The 22819-nt window shown below is 47.1% G+C and overlaps 1 protein-coding gene across 2 annotated transcripts in view; it reads right to left on the reverse strand.

Moving 5' to 3' along the window:
• Window positions 1-22819, reverse strand: part of KCNH1 (potassium voltage-gated channel, subfamily H (eag-related), member 1) — a 438757-nt gene that overhangs the window by 109864 nt on the left and 306074 nt on the right. For both annotated transcript variants that reach the window (XM_010833882.1, XM_010833881.1), the window contains exon 9: window positions 18020-18272. In XM_010833882.1, coding sequence (XP_010832184.1) covers window positions 18020-18272 — 253 coding nt within the window. The remainder of the gene's footprint in view (window positions 1-18019; window positions 18273-22819) is intronic.

The raw sequence follows: 22819 nt of genomic DNA on the forward strand, positions 1-22819 counted from the left end.
GACACCTTATCTTTGACAAAGGAGGCAAGAATATACAATGGATTAAAGACAATCTCTTTAACAAGTGGTGCTGGGAAATCTGGTCAACCACTTGTAAAAGAATGAAACTAGAACACTTTCTAACACCATATACAAAAATAAACTCAAAATGGATTAAAGATCTCAACGTAAGACCAGAAACTATAAAACTCCTAGAGGAGAACATAGGGAAAACACTCTCTGACATACATCACAGCAGGATCCTCTATGATCCACCACCCAGAATATTGGAAATAAAAGTAAACAAATGGGACCTAATTAAACTTAAAAGCTTCTGCACATCAAAGGAAACTATTAGCAAGGTGGAAAGACAGCCTTCAGAATGGGAGAAAATAATAGCAAATGAAGCAACCGACAAACAACTAATCTCAAAAATATACAAGCAACTCCTACAGCTCAACTCCAGAAAAATAAATGACCCAATCAAAAAATGGGCCAAAGATCTAAATAGACATTTCTCCAACTACTTTTTCATCCACTCCCTCAACAGAGGCTTCAGGCCAGACAAGCTGACTTCGAGCTCAGGTGCACCCTGCTGGGGGCTGGCAGGACCCAGCTGGCCCCTCCTCCTGACTCTCCACCTCCAGTCACTTGGGTTCTTAGACTTCCTCCAAGTCCGGCTCCCCGCTTCCCTCTGGGCCTTCCCAGCACAGCCTTGGACACTCTGCCCTGCTCCCTGGTCTGGATAATTCCTTCTCGCGCCTCGAAATACACCCCACCTCCTCCCCGACCCTTTGACCATATTTGTGCCTTTGGCACTCTGCAAACAATCCCTGCATCACCGCATCCCCAGCCGTGTGTCTGGCACACAGCAGGTGCTCAATGGTTGTTGAATGCATAAACAAACCAAGGGCACTAGGCATCTTACTAAACCTCCCCAGTGTCAATTCACTCAGCTTGAAAATGTGGGTAATAAAACCCACCTCCCAGGAATGTCGTGAGACTCACATGAACTAATATGAACAAGGCACTTAGCACTGTGCTTGGAGCACAGTAGGTGCTCAATAAATAGTAACCACAATAAAGATGAATCCTCAACAGTATAAATCAATTATACTCCAATAAAAATAATAATAAAAAAAACTGAAGCTATCAACCATGTGACAATTTCGCTGTGAAATGACCTATAGTTTCAAGCAATGGCGATCTACAAACCATTCATTTTGAACACTGGCTACCTGACCAGGCCTGAGCTGTTTGTTGTTCTCAGATTTATTTCTATTCAAGAAATATGTATTGCATGCCTGTCATTGCATTGTGCTAAGTGCTGAGGGATATGATATCAAGAATGAATTAGTTCTTAGCCCCACCCACCAAAGTGTATTGAAGAGTTACGGTAAGATTAAAGATGATAGGAAGCAGAGTGCTATCGGGGAGAGGAGATGCTGGTGGGAATCATTCTCAGAAAGAGTGCCGGGGATAAGAAAGAAAAATTCAAAGCATGCATAATAAATCTTCCTGTTCAATATTTAAAAAAAAAAGAAGAAGAGGAGTCCTCTGTAAGAGCCCTGTGATGCAAATTCCACAGGGATCGTCAGTCTCATTTTGAAGAGAGGCGTGAGCTCCAGAGAGGTTTGAATGATGGTCCGTGACCCACAGACTTTCCCCTCACCCCGGTGCAGCCTCCACATGGAGAGAGGCTTCCCAGTGATCCCAGTGATCATCCTCTGCAACCCCACCCCCCCGCCCCAAGCAGCTTCCTCTTCAGCCAACACTTAGAGACCTCTACCTGGGGCAGGCACCAAGCTGGGTGATGGGAAAGAGGATAAGTCAGGGGCTGCTTTGATCTTAAGGAGCCACGGCCAAGGAATTCACCTATACCCCAGAACGACTTCTCTGTTACGGAAATGGAATCCACGACCCTTAGCTGGGCACACAGACGACCAGAACCAAGGCCGCACCGCACTTACGTGTGGCCCTCTGCCCGAACTCTGGTTAAGGGGAGGGGTGCGGAGGGACGGGTGCTCCCCGGGGGTCCTGCCCTGCCCTCCTCTCTCCCCACCTCCTCCCGACCAGAACAGGATGGGAGCTCTCTTGGACCAGGGAGCCCAGGTGCCAACCTAGTTAGGATGAAGCAACAGGCTAGGAGGAGACTGGCTGCCTGACACCATGAAGTTGCCATTTCAGGCCCCTATACCTGGACTGCTGGCTACATGAGACAAAAACAAGCTTCTGTCTTATCTAAGCTTCTATTATTTCAGGGTTTTGCTAGATCAACCGAACCTACCTCCTAGCCAATTCAGAAGTCCGCTATCCGGTGGGGCTGGAATGTGTTTGTCTCTATGGTAGTAGGTATAAGTAAGTAAGTAAGTGAACTCTCTCAGTTGTATCCGACTCTGTGACCCCATGGACTGTAGCCTACCAGGCTCCTCTGTCCATGGGATTTTCCAGGCAATAGTACTGGAATGGATTGCCATTTCCTTCTCCAGCAGATCTTCCCAACCCAGGGATCGAACCCAGGTCTCCTGCATTGTAGACAGATGCTTTACCTTCTAAGCCACCAGGCAAATTGAGCCACATAGGTAGTAGGTATGCTGCTGCTACTGCTAAGTCACTTCAGTCATGTCCGACTCTGTGTGACCCCATAGATGGCAGCCCACCAGGCTCCCCTGTCCCTGGGATTCTCCAGGCAAGAACACTGGAGTGGGTTGCCATTTCCTTCTCCAATGCGTGAAAGTGAAAAGTGAAAGTGAAGTCACTCAGTCATGTCCTACCCTCAGCGACCCCATGGACTGCAGCCTTCCAGGCTCCTCTGTTCATGGGGTTTTCCAGGCAAGAGTACTGGAGTGGGGTGCCATTGCCTTCTCCAGGTAGTAGGTATATACATGCCTATTTCCTTCACCTGTTCCAGGAAAAAGCATGGACTTCCTTATGTCTGAAGGATCAGATAGTAACATGACGGTGGAGGCTCTGACAGCACGTTCAGAGCAAAAGCTCCAGCGACTTGAGCTAAACACCTTGGTGGTACCCACTGACCCCGCACCAGCCCTGACTGTGGACGTGGGGCCAGCATCTGCTGAGGAGACCCGGTGCATTAGGCCAGCGGCCAGCCAGGGACCCTGCTTCAGGCATCCACTACGTACCTCAACCCAAAGCTGCTAAGATCCAGGCTTTCAAGCTAATTCTGGAACACAGAACTCTCCCTCATGCATTGATGGCCATTTCCCTTGCATTGTCTGAGCCCATGGAGGAGTGAGGGTAAGCAGAGTTCTGACACCTTGTAAATCTTGCCTCCTGTCTGTAGTGAAACCACAAAGCCCTTGTTCTTACTGGAAAGAAAAAAAAAAAAAGCTGCTGGCAGTCTGTGATCTCTGCTTTGTCTCCTGCAGTTTAGAGACGTAAGAATGTACATCAGAGACAGACAGACACAGTGGAAAGCTCATCCATTTGCCTTCCCCTCCAGGCCATGAAGATCCATTACTAGGAATAAAGCCTTAGCTTTAAGTGTCAGATCCTATCAGATTGTGCTGTGGTGTTGGGTGCTTAGCCTGAATGTTTTATTGGATTTCTTTTGCCAGAAAAGAAATCAGGGAATGGAGAGGCTCAGGAGGTCAAGGCTCCAGGGAGAGGCGTGCAGTTCATCCCAATTCTCACAGGGATGTCTCCTTCTAGAAAGTTTGGTCTCATGTTAGATTTTGTAGGAGAGCTCAGAGATGTTCAAGAAATACTTGTTTTCTTTGGAGGTTGGTACAAAGGAGAATAACTGTTCTCTGAAAACCATCTCTGTACTAGAGATGGGACACTGGTGTAGTTCAGCCATATGTCTGGTTAATGAAAACCATGCAAGACCCATAACATCATGTACCAGGTGCAACGTGAACTGTCTCTGACTCTCCCCGGCGGTTATTAGATTGTCAGTTCCCAAAGGTGGGGTTACATCTCACTACCCTTTTGCACACAGTTCAATCCAGTTCAACAATTTGGCACAACCTATTACAGATCAGGCAGTGTTCCCGGAATTAAGGGAGATAAAACAAAAAGACAGGACATCATTTCTACGTTCAAGGGGCTTACAATGTAAGGAGACAAAACTTACATGTGCAAAACGATGAAGTTGAAACAAACAAAAATATAAAAACAAGATATGTGAGAGGCTGCTCTAGGAAATCTACCTGGAATATTCACTGGGAGGACTGATGCTGAAGCTGAAACTTCAATATTTTGGGAAGAGCTATCTCACTGGAAAAGACCCTGATGCTGGGAAAGATTGAGGGCAGGAGGAAAAGGGGATGACAGAGGATGAGATGGTTGGATGGCATCACCAACTCAGCAGACATGAATTTGAGCAAACTCCAGGAGACAGTGAAGGACAGGGAAGCCTGGCATGCTGCAGTACACGGGGTCACAAAGAGTTGGACATGACTGAACAACTGATCAACAACAACAAATCTAGGCAGAACTACTGAGATTTCACGGAGAAAAAGAGAATGGAGCTGGCCTTCTACAGGAAGGCAAGGGAATTTAGACACACGAAAGAGATGGATAATCCCCCCAAACAGCAGGGAGGAAAACTGGATGGTTGGGAATGGAGAGAGTCGGTTTGGGCTCTGCTCTCCTTTCTGCAATGGCAGTTTCTTGGCGGTGTTATCTACACCGTCTCCACATTCTCACTGTTGAAGGGGAATGATTGGTGCCTATTCCTGATGGTTCCTGCCTGGAAGGCAGCTCCAGGGGCACCACACTCCTGGCCTCTGTTGTGCCCTCATCTGATTGATGAGTTTGGAAGGAACCCCTGCACGTGTGCAGGCCAGCCCCTTCTCTGTCCTGGGGATCTGCCTGTTGGAACTTATCCTCTCTTGTCTCTCTGGTGGTCCCTTCTGACACCAGAACAGAGCTACAGCACAGAGCCTCCCAAGTGTAGGCTTGTGCTGGTCAGCAAGACAAGGGTGGGTCTAATCCCGGCTCTTAATATTGGGAAGCCTTCTTGGATGCAAATATAATGCACATTCTCCAATATCAGCTTTATCACAAAAGTGAAAGGTGATATTTTGACTGGTACCCATCGTACTTACTGTCTCTCTCTTGGTTCAGAACTCCAGGAGAGATGAATACAAATTATGAGGCACCCCTGAACCAACACCCACCTCTCTTCATTTCTCAGGCTCCTCTAATCTTGCTTCTGACTATACTCTCAACACTACTCACAGTAGTCAATAACTTCTCCTGGTAACAGCCTAAAAGATATTTTTCAGTCCTCAACACATTACAGCTCTTTGATTCTAAGATATATTTAGGCTGTTTGGCATGCCTTATCTCTGAAATCAGAACATATTTTACAATCAATGATCTGTCACAGTTTAACCGGCAGCATTGTTCCTCGGTGGGCCACAGGATATTGGTGCGTCTTTATCATCCACAGCATCCGCTAGACAATGGAAATGTGCTTCTGAAGCACTTGAAAATGCCCTTTTCTGCCCCTCCTTGGCTTTGGTGACACCCCACTCCCCTGGTCTCTCACCCTCTGCAGGTGGTCCATTTCAGGCTCCTACCTGTGACCCATATTACACAGTGTCCTTTGGGGCTCTGCTTGAGACCTGGTTGCTTTTTACCTTCCCCCTCTCTCTCCAGGTTTTCTCAGCCTCTCCTCTGGCTTCAGTTGCCATCAGGATCACAATGATCCCCAAGTTTATATATATATATATTTTAAATTTATTTATTTTAATTGGAGGCTAATTACTTTACAATATTGTATTGGTTCTGCCACATATCAACATGAATCTGCCATGGGCATACACATGTTCCTCATCCTGAACCCTCCTCCCACCTCCCTCCCCATACCATCCCTCTGGGTCATCCCAGTGCACCAGCCCCAAGGATCCTGTATCGAACCTGGACTGGTGATTCATTTCTTATATGATATTATACATGTTTCCATGACATTCCCCCAAATCATCCCACCCCTCCCTCTCCCACAGAGTCCAAAAGACTGTTCTATACATCTGTGTCTCTTTTGCTGTCTCGCATACAGGGTTGTCGTTACCATCTTTCTAAATTCCATATATATGCGTTAGTATACTATATTGGTGTTTTTCTTTCTGGCTTACTTCACTCTGTATAACAGGCTCCAGTTTCATCCACTTCATTAGAACTGATTCAAATGTATTCTTTTTAATGGCTGAGTAATATTCCATTGTGTACCTCGAGTTTTGATCTCTCTTCTGAGTCCAGCATCTCCCAGCTAAGTTACTTGAACTTAGCTCAAACCCACAGACCCAAAACTAGAACTCGTCCTGCTCCCTGGAAGACCTGCACATCCTCGAGTGAGTGTCCCCTTCCCTGTGAAAGTGGTCCAAGTCATGCCAGACCCCACCCTCTTGCTTGTCTCCATATTCAATAAATGACCACGCTCTGACCATTTTAATCTATCGTGTATCTCTTGGATCTGTTTACTTTTCTCCATCCTGTGAAGCCGGCTCAGGCCTCTCTCATCTCTCAGCATCCTCCTCACCAGGCTCCTTGTCTGCTTTCCTTTCTCTTCACAGCAGCCAGGATGATCTTTCTAAACACAGATCGATTCTGTCACTCTTCTCCTTTAAAGTCTTTGTGCATGCTGCCCTTCTGCCAGGGAACACTCTCTCTTAATCTCCCATCCTAGTCCCCTACCCACTTCTCTGCTGCACCTAGTGGAATTCAGTTTGCCATGGAAGTCTCAGTTCAGATGCCACCTCTGTCAGGAAGCCTTCCTTGATTTCTCCTGGCTGGGCTGAATTAGATGCCTGTCTTATAAGCTCCCATAGCATCCTGTTCTTTGACCTATTATAACTCTTGGCATTCTATTAAATAACAGAAGTGAAACTGCATATTCACTTGTCTATTTTCCTGGTGAGACTTAAGCACTACAGCTGGTTTGTTTATGAAATGAACAAATCAATATAGGAAAAGATGGGTCTGAGTGGAATAGTATACAGTGGGCCAGGATCTGAAAGACTGAGAATGCCCTAGGATGGATGACTTTGAGGACAGGACTGGTCCCCAGTCCAAGTATCCTCAGGTGGCTATGTTGTCAGCCTGACTCTAGAAGGAATTTGCTGACCTACTCAGAAACACACCCGTAATTCACTCTGATCCAGCTTAATGCTGAGCTGAAAATTTATGGACAGATCTAAAAAAGAAGAAATAAAAATGATGGATGTTAGAAATTATCCTATGATATAACTGCTTTCCTTAAAGGAATTAAAATCTCATCCAAATATGGGTCACTGGCCTTCCTGGTGGATACTCTACTTTTCTCAAACAACATTGGCATCAGTCTCTGAATGAGGGCACCACACACAAACAGTTACATTAAACCAATGGCTTGGAAACACCACGACAGTTCTCCTTCTGTTCTTCACAACTGAAATTAGATAAAAGTAAATTAGCCGAATGTTTCTCCACTAAGTAAACAGATGACAAATCTTCCACTGAAAGCAGGTGATGATTTCCTAAGATTGCTACAGATAACAATTCAAAATTGACTTGATTTCCCTCCTTTTGTTTATACAGTATGTATGCATTGTAGAAAATAATTGAAATATATTGAAAAATAGAAAATATGGGCTCTATGCTTTTGGTCGATAGAAAAGCATGCAGAAAGCTTCAGTTGACATTTTGGTACATGCTCCATCTTTCTTCCATTCATATGCATTTTTATGTAAGTTAAGGTCACTACATATATACTTACATATTCTGTTTTTCCGCCCCCTCCACCCAGTTAACATTATATTTGAAACATTTTGCATTCCAATAAAACTTCTTATATCATCATCATAACAGTTGCCCTTGATTTACCATAATTTTTTTAAACCAATCCTCTCTGTCTGGGCTCTACAGTTATGAGAATTTCCTTTAGAAAGCTCTATTAACTCTCCTAAATATCAGTGTCTTCACTGGGACTACAGGGACTACAAACCAATCTTTTAAATTGCTTAAGCAAAAACAGCATTAGGAGCAAGAACCTGGTTGTCCTCCCCACCCTCACTCAATGCATACATTACCGGATACAAATGGTTCTGCATTTCTGAAGTTCTGTTCACGCTATGGCTCCTGGCTAGGAGTGCGGATTTAATATAATTGCTTCGGCTGATGGAACAGCTATATGAATATTAATGTTGGTTGAAGTGTTTAGAGAGACACTTAAACAAAGCTTCCTCCCTTTGTGCTGAGCACGAGCAAGAGGTATTATTATATGGTTCACAGCAGCAGTGGTCACGCAGCCACTTAGCAAGCTCCCAGGGGAATGTGGAGGAACATCGCAGAAGACGGCGGTGCAGGAAGTGGGGCAGGGTGGGGGGGTCTCCCCTCAATCCCTCAGAAGGGAAATGTCTCTAAAGGATTTAGCTTCTCTGTCTCTAACACAACTAGGATTTACACAAAGTTATTGCTGCTTTTTCAACTTCTGTTAGATAAGCCAGTCTACCGTTGTCGTCTGGTGGTTCTCTTTTCCAAGAACTGTTTGAAGGAGGAGTTGGGAGGACCTACTAACATTAATGCTATTTTTCTGATTGGATCAGGAGATAACAAAAGAAATGCTGTCAAGATTTCTTTTGAAAAATAAAATGTTATTCTTTTTTCAGGTTGCATCCTAATAACTGAAAGGATATGTGAAACTTGGAGCAATGCTTTCTCAAGATCTACTTAAAAAATTTTTTTTTCATTTTCCTGATTTTGAAAGTAGCATACATTCTTTTAAAGAATACTTGAAAGACAAATATAAAAAAGAAAATGAAATTCCCTGGCACCTCAAAACCAAAGTCACCAACTATAACATGGTGATGAAGCTGTTGGTAGACTTATCTATGAATGTTTCTTCCCACATAGCTGAGGTCACATTACATTAAAGAAGTGTATTTTATTAATTTACTTATCATAGGAGCTTCTAATATCATTTAAAATTCCTTTTGAGCATTTTGAATGACTACACTCTTATTTCGTTTAAAATGCTCTGAAATACTTGGTCATTCAGACAAGCATCCATATATTCTCTCTGCACCTATCTTCCCCTTGATTTCCTATTCCTTCCTCTGAATCCTAAATCTGTCTTGAGCCCCGGTTTCTTTTCCCAGTTCCAGACGCACCTTTCTGGATGGCTGTGGAACACTCCACTTGGATATCCAACTGCCCTTTAAATGCAACAAGTCAAAACCAAGCACCACCCCTTCCCTCCTGATTGGCTACTTCTGTTGCTGGTGCCTCCATCTCCTCACCCACCTGGACATCAGTCACCTCTCTCACCTCCCCGTATCTGCTCCTCACTTCCTATCATTTATGGCCCTTCAGACTCTCCTCCCAGAAGGTCTCTGCCACCTGTCTCTCGCATGCCAAATTCAGCAAATACAGGATACCCAGTTAAATCTGCATTTCAGAAAAATGGATACATTTTTAGCATATATATATATATATCAGCTCAGTTGCTCAGTCATGTCCCACTCTTTGAGACCCCATGAACCACAACACGCCAGGCCTCCCTGTCCATCACCAACTCCTTGAGTTTACCCAAACTCATGTCCATTGAGTCGGTGATGCCATCTAATCATCTCATCCTCTGTTGTCCCCTTCTCCTCCTGCCTTCAATCTTTCCCAACATCAGGGTCTTTTCCAAGGAGTCAGCCCCTCACATCAGGTGGCCAAAATATTGGAGTTTCAGCTTCAACATCAGTCCTTGCAATGAACACCCAGGACTGATTTCCTTTAGGATGGACTGGTTGGATCTCCTTGCAGTCCAAGGGACTCTCAAGAGTCTTCTCCAACACCAGAGTTCAAAAGCATCAGCTCTTCGGTGCTCAGCTTTCTTTATAGTCCAACTCTCACATCCATACATGACCACTGGAAAAACCATAGCCTTGACCAGATGGACCTTTGCTGACAAAGTAATGTCTCTGCTTTTTAATATGCTGCTGCTGCTGCTAAGTCGCTTCAATCGTGTCCGACTCTGTGTGACCCCATAGATGGCAGCCCACCGGGCTCCGCCATCCCTGGGATTCTCCAGGCAAGAACACTGGAGTGGGTTGCCATTTCCTTCTCCAATGTATGAAAGTGAAAAGTGAAAGTGAAGTTGCTCAGTCGTGTCTGACTCTATTGACCCCATGGACTGCAGCCTACCAGGTTCCTCCATCCATGGGATTTTCTAGGCAAGAGTACTGGAGTGGGGTGCCATTGCCTTCTCCATTTAATATGCCATATATATACACACACACACACACATATATATATATACACACACACATATACACACACACACACACACATATATATATATACACACACACATATCCACACACACACACATATATATACACACACACACACATATATATGGCCCATTCAAAATTTAGGATATATTTAAGCTAAAAATTATTCTTTGTTTATATGAAATTCAAATTTAACTGGATGTTCCTGTTTTATTCGGCAGCCCAAATCCTGTCTCAGTTTCTCCTGCCCACACCTTAACACCTTTCATCCATACTATAAGCCATAAGTCACTGAATAACCTCCTTGTCTCTATGTCAAATTCATTAATTTTTGCAAATCGCAGCTTTAATGGTATTGCACTTTACTCACCACCCTTGGCGGTTTCCCACTGCCTAGTCCCTCAGACTCCCATTTAGAAACATCAGCAGGCTAGCGCACACCCGCCTCTCCAGCCCACGTCCCACTGCTGCCTCTCAGGTCCAGGGCAAGTGCTGGTCTCTTGGTTACAGATCACCCTATACTCTGCGTTCCCTGGCCTCTCTCACATGGTTCTCTCCATCTACGATACCCTACCTCACATGACCAAATCCTGACTCCACCTTCACAAAGCCACCACCCTAGGCTCAGCCTTCACCTCCTTGTACACAGATTATGAGTAAGCTTATACCATCATTTTGGCAGGTCAGAAATAGTCGAAAATCAGCAATTTCACATGGTTTTGGCTAGTGTAATATAAGATCTCCTCTCTGGTGCTTCCCTGCCTTACCATCTTCCCCATGTTCATTTCTTCAGCCCATTCCACAAAGAAAGAATATCAAGTAGTGACTGCCTACAGCAATGTTTCTCAAGTACAGTCCTCTGTCCACCACAACACGTGACACGGAACCAGTCCATGGAAGTGGGGCAGGGAGGGGGCGGCTGTTAACAATGCAGATGCCAAGGCTCCACCCTGGAGCTGCAGAATCAGAATCTGTAGGAGGGCCTGGGGATCTGCATTGTGATCAAGCTTTCTAACTGAGACATCCGCTTACTAAAGCAGAGAACCACTGCCCTGCACAGAATGCCTTCTCCATCTACTCACACTGGTCCCTGAATATGCCATAGGGTTCCTACCTCTAACGACCCTAGAGACTCTTGAGGATCCTTCCAAGCCCAGGTCAGTTTCTATCTCTTCCATAAACATTTCCCTGTTCACACAAGGAAGTCTAGAGAAAGAAGTACTGTGTCATTTGTCACTAATCATTTTTCTTCCCAAAGGGAATAGAACATTCATCCACGATAAGGACTTTTCTCTACACCCCCACCCATCCCGAAGAGACCAACACCAAGTTAGGCTGTGACAGCTGCTAAATAAATACATGCTACACTAATGTCCATCCAAGGTCAACAGACCCAAAGAAACCAACTCTCTAAGCAAAGATGAAAGCACCTTCCAAATTAGGAACTGTGAGAAGGGAGTATTTTATTAAGAAAAAGGAAAAAAGAAAAAGAAAGATTTCACCTGTGAACAAGCATTTACAACTTTATGCATACGTTTAAGGAGAATGTCCATGTCAGTTCTAGTTCAACAATGATAGAACTGCAAGGAGAAGTTTCACCCAGACTTACCTGTGCCAGGGCCTGCCCATCCACCTCCCCCAGGCTGCTCCCTTTCTTAGGCAGACTCTGGCCCATCCACAAGTCAAAAGTGCCTCTTCTAGTTGAGAGCCATGGCTAGACCTATTCCAAAAAGACACTGGACTCAACAGAATAAACGCATCATCTTTCCTCCTTCTCCCACTCTGACTCTATTGCTTGTCAGTTGCTGCTGGAAACTACTCTCTCTCCTCACCTCCCCTCTCCTGGAGGTCCTTCCCCTCCTGTTCTTTCTGGCACATCTTCCCCATCTCCTTTCCATCACTTTACTCAGGTCCTTGTGATTTCTCACCTGAGCCTCCTGACTAGCCTCCATGTCTCTGTATTTGTGGAAACCAAATCTTCACATCTTTCCCATGTTTAAAACCCTCTATGGGTCCATTATCCCTTCAAGATGAAGTCCAGATCCTTATTCTGGACCATAGGGCCCTTCATAGTCCTGCCTTTCAGTTCAGTTCAGCTCAGTTCAGCAAATAGCCCCCAGTGCCCTCCATGTGCTGGGCCAGGCCAGACATCTAAAACCAAAGGATTCAGCTCACAGGTGACAGAGGAGTCAATGTGCAGTTGACGCAGTGTGACGGACATAGCAGGCCACAGGAGGCCTTGGAGACTCAACCACGTGGTGGCAGCTCCTGCAGGGAGTTAGTGAAGGACCAGGGCTACAGTTACATCTCCAGTTCCACGTCCAGGGCTCCTGCCACTACTCAATGTAGGCTGGCAACCAAGATGTCTGTCTTGCCCAATATGATGAACCAAAACACAACAAAAACAGAAGACAGGAGATGATCCATGACTAAAATATGAATTAAGGACTAAAATGCAAACCCCATAAGTTACTACAGAGATGCTAAATCACAGTGAAACAGAAACACTTATATATTGCACATATAAGATGGAAACAGAGAGATGGATCACGCTCAAGCTTAGCCCTGATGAAAGCTCATCACTCACTTATGTTGGTCAAGTAACACAGAACTGAGATAACAACTTACTTGCAGATGCTAAGAGAGCCACTTGGGCAGGAATGACATGAGTAGTTTTTATTCTGGTATCTATTTGAACCGTGGTGTTGGAGAAGACTATTTACAGTCCCTCGGACTGCAAGGAGATCCAACCAGTCCATTCTGAAGGAGATCAGCCCTGGGATTTCTTTGGAGGGAATGATTTTGAAGCTGAAACTCCAGTACTTTGGCCACCTCATGCGAAGAGTTGACTCATTGGAAAAGACCCTGATGCTGGGAGGGATTGGGGGCAGGAGGAGAAGGGGACGACAGAAGATGAGATGGCTGGATGGCATCACTGACTCAATGGACGTGAGTCTGAGTGAATTCCGGGAGTTGGTGATGGACAGGGAGGCCTGGTGTGCTGTGATTCATGGGGTCACAAAGAGTCGGACACGACTGAGCAACTGAACTGAACTGAACTGAAGAAAAACTTAAAAGATTACTTTAAAAATCTAATGAATAAAATACACAGGCTAAAGACTTGAATTTATTTCAAAGAGCCAAGAAACTAAATTGGAGAAGCCATGAAGTGATTTCTAAGAGAATTCCAAAAGGAGATTAGGAGGATATCATTTCAAAAATCAGGCAGAGAACCTCACAGGGAAAGGAGAACACAAGAGATCATCTAGTATATTCTCTGTCTTTGGGGGACAGCATGGTTTTCAATCCGAGAGAGATACTCTCTATGTCTGCAGGACCATGTTTTTAAACTGCAGGCTGACAGCAGGTCAAGACAGCAATTGAGTGGGTCATGACCGTCAATTTCTTTCTAAATGAAAGAGAATAGAATCTAGTAGAAAATACGAGGTTGCATCTCACACAGCAGCATTAAGTACTGGGATCATGTATAACTGTGTATGTGAACATGGGTAGGTCAGTTCACAGTACAATACACACTGAGTTGCAGTCAAGAAAACTTGACAAACAGTCTTCTAGAAAACTTCTATCAGAGAGGGTTTTATTTTTAATACATAGGAAACACATTCTATTATGAATCCTGACCCTTTTCCTTGTTCTTGGAGTCTGTGCTAAAATTAAACAGAGAATGGAGGTGGAATATCAGAACTGGAAGGAGGAAGCAAATTAGCAGAGCGTAAATGAAAGAACTGATAACAAGAGGCCAGAGACCGAAGGAATGAGATGGATGAGTTCTGGGTTTTTTCTGAAAGCCTCCTGCTTTATGGCAACTAAGGATTCCTTGGCTATTCTCATTGAAGCACTGGTTACACGGTAGTTTCTCAATAGTTACATATCCCATAACCCTCAATAAGCACCTGTATTCTGTCTATGGCAACAGTTACCAAGCAGTATGATTGGTGTCTTTTTAATAACGTCTGTCTCCACCATGTGCAGCAGCTCCTTGAAGGCTGGCCTGGCATTTGGTCCACTGCTTCATCCCCACCTCTATGACAGTTGACTCAGTAAATTTCAAGTGGACTGAAGTGAAAGGCATTGAAGGACCATAAAGCTCTAGTTCTAATACCTGCTGGATGCCGAACCCTCTTCGCAAGAACAAACTGATTTCAGTCTATTGGGCAAGGATATTCTAATTTGAGAAAAACAACAGTAACAACAAGACTCTGAAGTTTCCAGGGAGAAAACTGCTTGGACTCTCGTATCTCTCGGCCCAGAGGCTGAGTTCATGCAAAGGACTTGTGCCATCCTTTTATAGGGTAAGAGTGTTTTGAAATGCCAAAGACTCTTTAGGAGGTCAAGCTAGGACCTACTCTTTGGACTCAGTCTGGCTCCTGAAGATACCTGCTTTTTCCAGTCTGGACAGCCTGAGGGAAACCACCACGTTGAATCTGAAGCTGCTGAGCTATTTCAGAGGTCTTATCCACATTGCCAGCTGGAGCTGGCAGGATGCCCAAGAGGGCCCAAGGCAGAGGGCTGGACCTGGAGAAGCAGTCAGTTGACCAAGGAAGTCAACAATGAACCAAATCTGGTTGTGTGTGTATGCTCAGCTGTGTCTGACTCTTTGTAGCCCCAAGGACTGTAGTCCACCAGGCTCCTTTGTCCATGGAATTCTTCAGTGAGAATACTGGAGCGGGCTGCCATTTCCCACTCCAGGGGATCTTCCCAACCCAGGGATTGAATCCATGTGTCTTATGTCTCCTGCATTGGCAGGTAGATTCTTTATCCCTGTGCCATCTGGGAAGCCCAAGCTCTGGTTGCTTCCCCACAAGAGGCCCAGGCTGAAGGGATATGAGATGGAGCTGGGAAGTAACCTTTTGCCTTCCTCACCCTCTGCAGCTCTTCCTACCTCCATGCCTAGGTGGCCAAATCCAACCCCTAATAGTGCAGCGGTTTAGCTTGGGGTGGGGGTGGGGGCTGATTAGGAAGCCCTGAGTATGAGTGTATCGGGGGGGTGGTACTGGTCTGAGGCTACACTCCTCGGAAATGCAAATGGGAAGTTATCAGGGAGGGAAATGGGTGAAAGACACCCTACACCAAATGATCAACTCAAATTCAAATTCAAGAGAGAGCCCACTAGTTGCTAGTTACCCTTCTTCTCAGCTAGGCAAATGTCCAGAGAGTTATCACTGAAGGAAAATCCTCTTTACTGGGGACACTGATTAGTATTAAAGGTAGAGATAAATGTCTTCCCTGCAGCAATACTAAAGCAATGGTTTAACCCTCTGTGGACTGGTTGGATCTCCAAGGGACTCTCAAGAGTCTTCTCTAACACCACAGTTCAAAAGCATCAATTCTTCGGCACTCAGCTTTCTTCACAGTCCAACTCTCACATCCATACATGACCACTGGAAAAACCATAGCCTTGACTAGATGGACTTTTGTTGGCCAGTCCATTCTGAAGGAGATCAGCCCTGGGATTTCTTTGGAAGGAATGATGCTAAGGCTGAAACTCCAGTACTTTGGCCACCTCATGTGAAGAGTTGACTCATTGGAAAGGACTCTGATGCTGGGAGGGATTGGGGGCAGGAAGAGAAGGGGATGACAGAGGATGAGATGGCTGGATGGCATCACTGACTCAATGGACATGAGTCTGAGTGAACTCTGGGAGTTGGTGATGGACAGGGAGGCCTGGCGTGCTGTGATTCATGGGGTCGCAAAGAGTCGGACATGACTGAGTGACTGGACTGAACTGAACTGAACCCTTGGTGTGTGCTGTTCCTTATGCACAATCAAATCTGACATCTCTGTTGATGAGGAAGGTAAGGGACAGAACAACTCTGCAGAGTTCAGTGGGTACTTCTGCTGCTAAGTCGCTTCAGTCGTGTCCGACTCTGTGCGACCCCAGAGACAGCAGCCCACCAGGCTCCTCTGTCCCTGGGATTCTCCAGGCAAGAATACTGGAGTGGGTTGCCATTTCCTTCTCCAATGCATGAAAGTGAAAAGTGAAAGTGAAGTCGCTCAGTCATGCCCGACTCTTAGTGACCCTATGGACTGCAGCCTACCAGGCTCCTCCGTCCATGGGATTTTCCAGGACAAAGTACTCGAGTGGGTTGCCGTACTAGGAATCCAAAATTTACTTGAACGAAGTTTCAGCCTCCATCCCCTGCTGAATCTCTATCTCAGTCTCCCTCCCACCATCTGCCAGCGTATGCTAAAGGAATACCGAGCATCTTTGGGTTACCCTGAGTGGAATGTAATCAAGAGGGCAAGTTGACTCAGAGGCAGGGGAGAAAAGAGGCTGGATATCATATACTCCCAAATCAAACAGAAACAAAGTTCAGGCTTTAACAAAAAATACTATCTATGTCTGGATACTTAGTTTGAATCTCAACTCTAATTCAGTGTAACAATCTCTCCCTGTCTCAGTTTCCTAAGAAAGCACACCCAAAGATTAAAAAAAAAAAAGTCCACAATGTGTACCAGTGTCTGGCAAACTGAATGAGCCGGCAAACTACATGTGTTCTCATTAGGACTGCAGTATTGCTCAGTGGATCAGAGCCGAGGTTCTGGAGTTTGAGGCACTCCAAGATGCTGACTCCATGGACCTCATCAACCCTGAGGTCCTAGGAAACTTCTCTAACCTGTTTGAGCTTTCATTGTCTCACCTACACAATGGTGATAATAAAATCACTTTGTAGGGTTACTGTAAAGATGAACTGAGGATCTGTATGTGAAATGCCTGGTACAGAATAGATGACCATAAATGGTGGGTATTATTGCGGTGGCTTGCCCCCTCAGAGAGGCAAATATGCCCCCCTAAAGAGGTGTTCTGCAGCTGCCACCAGCAACTGGATGAATCTCTCCAAGGCCACGGATGCTCAAGCACCAAATGCGCACATGTTCCCCCACGCCCCTGCTCCCCCGCCACACTCCCTACCACAGTGCATGGCACACCAGTAGTCCTCATCCATTGACTTCCTTCTCCCCCACAACCAATCCACCATCAGGAGCTGTGGATTCTGTTTCTTAAATATGTCAACTCCACTCGGTCCTCTGTATCTGCCCAGCACGAGTAACAGTTTAGGGCACCACCAGTTTGCCCCTAGATAACAAGTCTCCAGCTTCATCTCTCTACCCACCGCCTTCCCTCTTCAATTAAGTCAGCAACTACAATCATCTTTCTAAAGTGCAAATCTGATCATGCCTTTCTCTCGCTTGAAGCCCTTCATGGCACCTCAATATAACATCCCAGTCCTTAATCTGGCTTTCAGAGCCTGACACAATCTGCCTGGAGCTCAGCTCCCTTCCTGACCTCACCTCTCACCATGCCCCTCCTTGCTGTGTGTGTTCCAAGCCATAGTGAGTACTGACAGTTGTACAAATGAATCATGCCTGCTCTCTCTCTGTAGTGATTTCACACATGGCTTCCCCTCTGCTTAGATACTCCTGTGTCCCTTCTCTTTTCTGTGCTAACTCATGCTCAATTTTTAGCTTTCAACTTAGGTGTCATTTCTTCCAGGAAGCCACCCCCAATACTTGAATCCTAGGCAGGTGTCCCTGCCACTATATTCAAATGTCTGCTTATTGTTCCTCCCCCAGCAGAGCTCCCAGAGGACAAAAGAATCATTTTTGTCACTGAAGGATCCTGAGTGCTTCAAACATCACCTGACACAAGACAGGCACTCAGACCTGTGTTTGCTGGATAGATGCCTGGATGCTAACCACTGGGCCAGCCATGTGAAGCCATCTCTGGTTAAAGGAGGCAGCAAAGCCAAGCCGCCAGGAAGCCTCCACCCAGCAAAGGCAGTACCTACCTAGAATGGCCACCACCTCGTCATCCTGGATCACCTCCAGGGAGCCGGAGACCACGAAGCACAGGCTGTCGACGCTCTCCCCCGCGTGGTAGATGAGGTCCCCGGGGGCGCAGTGCACCGTCTGGAACTCCATGGCCAGTGCCCGCAGGCAGCCGTCGCTGGCCAGCCGGAAGGCCGGGTGCTCCTTGAAGACCTTGCGGTTCAGGTGCACGCAGATGTCCGCTCTCATGTCCTTGGGGCAGATCTGCAGGACCTGGCCGAGCACGGGAAGAAAACGCGTCAGGATCCTTGCTGTGGCCTCCAGCTCGCTGCTCTCTCAGCTCCCCAGGGGCCAAAGCGACACCCACTAGACTAGACCACACTCTTCAAGGCACCAGTGGACAAGACAGCCACAGTCCCTGTGGGAGAGAGACAGGGGCCCCCAAATCTGTGCCAAATGCTCAGGTCAGGGACTTGAGAGTCAAGGGGCTGGGAGTACGTGAGACCCTTTGGAAACCCAGGAAGGGCTCCCTGAGTAGGTGACAAATACGGTGACATCTGCATAACATGTCAGAGGGAGCCCTATGAAAGAACATCCCAGCAGAGTCGCAAAGGCTGTGAGAGGACCTGAGCAACAGCCCGTGTGAATGAGGGGAAAGCTGGGGGTGTGAGAGGGGGCTACAGGAGGATGACAAGCTGGAGAGGATGTGGAGACTTACATTATGAAAAGACTTTGATTTTGATTCTGAGTAGGACAGGGACACATTGGGAGACTCTGAGCAGGGGAGGGATGGGGAGCCTCTATATTTTAAGAGGATTGTGGCAGCTTCAGAGTGGAATTAGCGGGCCCTGACTGTTGGATGGCAGGAGTGAAGCCCAGGTATTGGGTTAGCCCACTCCTGCAGGGCTCCGGGGAGCAGGGAGGGGACTCGGACTGGGATGTTGCCAGGGGAGCCAGAGAGAAGTAATCAAATCCTGAACATATTTTGAAGATACAGCTGCCATGGTCTGCTGATGGACTGAAGGTGGACTGATTCGAAGAGAGATATGAAGTGATATTTACTGAGCACTTCCTTAGGCGTTACTAAGCACTTTGGAGTCATTCATTCATTCCATACTTAGCTACTGAACACTTTAGTGTATGCCAGGGATCATTCCAGGCTCTGAGGATGTAGGCAGCAAACAGAATGCCCTGCCTTTGTGTGACTTACTAGTGGGAGGGGACAAATAAAAAGCAAAAGGAGTAAAATTCAGTAGTAAGTGCTGAGGAGAACGATGGAGAAGGAAAACAGAAGGAAAGTCATGAGAGGTGTGATCTTACATTTTCAAGTCTTCTGTGCACCAGCTAATCGAATCCTCACATAAACTCTCTGGTGTAAGTGCTATTGTGGTACCATTTTACAGATGAGAAAACTGAGGCCCGGGGATGATCAATAACTTGCCCAAAGTTGCACAACCAGGAAATGGCAGAGCTGGACTCTCTGACTAGGCAGGCTCACTCCAGAGCCTAGTGTAGATACCAAGCACTTCCTACATGATACACCTGCCCAAAACCAAAGGGCTTGCTCTTTGGCTCTCAAGGAACTCAAGGCAAACTGGGAACTGTAAGAGGCCATGTGGGTCTCACCTCCCAAATAAATAAAAATGTCTCAGTCTTTCCTACGGGGAGAAACACTTCTCTGGACTAAATTTTTGCGAGAAACCATTCGTGGCCCCTTACGTAGCAAGCGTGAAGTAACGCAAGGGACACCTCCAGGTGGACTCTTTCTGAGAAAGCAGGAGTGTTCCTAAAACAACCCTTTCTCGCATCCTAGCCTGTGAACAAAACCGGGGGCATAACATCAAATGTGCTCAGTGACGACATCTCCTGGCGGTGCTGGTCACTTCCCCACCCTTGCTCCTCCACCTCAGCACAAACCGTCTGCCCGTGCTCCTGGTGCTCACCTCCACATCCTGAAGTCCCGCAGCCTCTTTCAAACCCAACTTCAACCTCCCCTTGTCCGGAACAGCGCTGCTCCACCCACCGGCTCTGCATGCCCTGAACTCTGCGTTGGAAAGAGGGGGCCCAACACTTGGAATCTCAGTTCCCCCCTCTCTTCACTGCTCTACACTTCAGTTTCTCTTTTTTCCTATTTTTTAAATTTATTTTTTAACTGGAGGAAAATTGCTTTACAATGTTGAGTTAGTTTCTGCTGCGTGTGTGTGTGTGTGAAGTCACTTCAATCATGTCCAATTCTTTGTGACCCCGTGGACTGTAGCCCACCAGGCTCCCTTGTCCATGGGATTCTCCAGGCCAGAATACTGGAGCAGGTTGCCACACCCTCCTCCAGGGGATTTTCCAAACCCAGGGATCAAACCCACATCTCTTATGTCTCCTGCACTGGCAGGCCGGTTCTTTACCACTAGCGCCACCTGGGAAGCCAGTTTCTTCTGTACAACAATGCAAATCAGCCTAATTGTAAGTACATTCCCCTCCCTACTGAGTTCCCCTCCCCTCCCTGGATCCCACACCTCTAGATCACCACAGAGAGCTAGGGTGGGCTCCCTGTGTTGTTTCTGCTGTTTAAAAAAAAAAAATATTGGGTTTCCCTGGTGGCTCCGTTGGTAAAGACTCTATCTGCAACACAGGAGACCTGGGTTCGATCCCCAGGTCAGGAGGATCCCCTGGAAAACGGAATGGCAACCCATTCCAGTATTCTTGCCTGGAGAATTCCATGGACAGAGGAGTCTGGTGGGCTGCAGTCCAGGGGGTCACGAAGAGTAGGACATGACTGAGTGACTAACACTTTGATTTTCATCACTGCCTTATGAGGATTAAGGGCTTCCCTCATAGCTCAGTTGGTAAAGAATCCACCTGCAATGCGGGAGACCTGGGTTCAATCCCTGGGCTGGGAAGATCCCCTGGAGAAGGGACTGGCTACCCACTCCAGTATTCAGGCCTGGAGAATCCCATAGACTGTATAGTCCATGGGGTTGCAAAGAGTTGGACACGACTTAGCGACTTTCACTTTCACCGTGAGGATTAAATGAAAGTATATCTACCAGTGCACCTGGTATCTATGCCTCGTGACACCTCACAGCCCCAGCAAGGCACTCAATAAATGCAGGTCCCCTCTGCTGCTCTGCCATGGCAGGATGCCAAGGAAGCGAGCATGTTCCCTGGGAGTGGGGCTGGAGGACTGACTGAGGCAGGGGAAAATCGGATGGCCAATGCTTAGGCAGAGTGCTCGTTAAGTACTTCCCCTCCTTCAGACTCATTAAAGCAAGACTCCTGGAAAAGGCAGATTTAATCTGGATCCTCTCTCTCTAAGCAGAACACCAGGGAGCGGGGAACACTTGCTTGTCATGTCGAAACTGTGCCCAGCGGTCTGAAACTAAGATTTGCTCTCCAGGTGAATTCACCTTTCGATATTTCCCTTCCCTCAGGCTGAGCTTTGCCAGCAGAGGCGTGGAGACAATGTTTTATTCATGGGCCCTGTTCCCAGAGCCCAGGGAAAGCACGTGTGAGGAGGAGAGGGGACTGGAGGGGAGAAATGACAGACCCTCTCAGCCACCAGCACCCCCATCGTCCTTGCCTTGGTCCTACACCAGCAGGGGCTCCTGAACGCCTCTCTCTGAGGGAGGGTACCAGCTTGAGACCCTGTCGTCTTCCTGGGTTACCTGCCCTTCTGCTTGGTTTGAGGAGAGAAAATTCTTGCTGGTCTCTGAGGCCTCAGAAGCCCCGAGGAGATGCCACCATGGAGGTTCATGGAGCCTCCCTGGGGGAAAGGGGTGGTGGGGGCAGGATGGATAAAGCACAGGTGCGGGAACAGGCTTTGGGATGAAGCAGATCTGGACTCCTGGCTTCCACTTGTTCGAGTCATGTGAACTTAAAGCTCTACGTTCCCCAAGTCTTCTTGTTCTAACTTGTGTATAGAATTCTTTGGAAGATTCCATGCGCTGTGGTGTTAAAGACTTGGTTTGATGCCCACATGTGACTGGGCTCAATGCACAAGGGCTCTCATTTCTGATGGTATCATCGCAGCAGAGCAGCAGGTCAGCCTGAGGGAGGCTTTTGAAGTTCTGGACGTCAGAGTCCAAAGGATCATAGAGGTCAGCCTTAGCCTTACAAGTCATCTAGTTTTCATGTGTCACAGACAAGGAAATTGAAGCTCAGAGGGACCCATGATGGTCTAAGGTCCAAAGTCGTCAGCTAATTACTGCTAACGTCAGACTTGCCCAGCACTCCCACCCTTCCACTGCACACACATCCCCTAGACGCCCCGGTCATCACTGACCATTCCAGTCTGGAATGGAGGTGGTGGGATGGAGACAGGGCCTTGGGACTGGCTCTCTCCCCAGCAATTGCCTGCCAAGGAAGAGCAGCCACCCCAGGCCGGGCTGAGTTCTGCCCTGAGCTGCCACAATACTTCCTCTTCGATTTGGATCAGGACCTAGGGAAAATCCCAGAGCCCTCCAGGGAGACAGCAGGCAGGGGAAGGGAGGAGCAGAGCTGATGAGTGCTGTCTCCCAGGGGCAGCCGCCCAGCCCAGCCTTGCAGTGAGGGCAGAAGAGGACTTCTTTCTGGACAATCAGATTTACAAAGGCATCCTGGCCCCTGGGAAAAGGAGCCTCAGGGCTGAGCGATCCGAGTTCCTTTCTGCTCCATCAGCTGCCAGGCACCCACAGAACCTCCAGGGGCTGGGTCGAGACAGCAGAATAGAAAAACAGGAGCAGTGCGGCCAGTGGTGAGCAAAGCCAGAGATGATGTCCCTCCCAACCAATGCCTGCCCATCTGAGAGAGGAGGGCACCCCAATTTGGACTCGTCCTTCCCTCCAGTC

This window comes from Bison bison, unplaced genomic scaffold, assembly GCF_000754665.1.
Source record: "Bison bison bison isolate TAMUID 2011002044 unplaced genomic scaffold, Bison_UMD1.0 scf7180017863955, whole genome shotgun sequence".
NCBI lineage: Eukaryota > Metazoa > Chordata > Mammalia > Artiodactyla > Bovidae > Bison > Bison bison.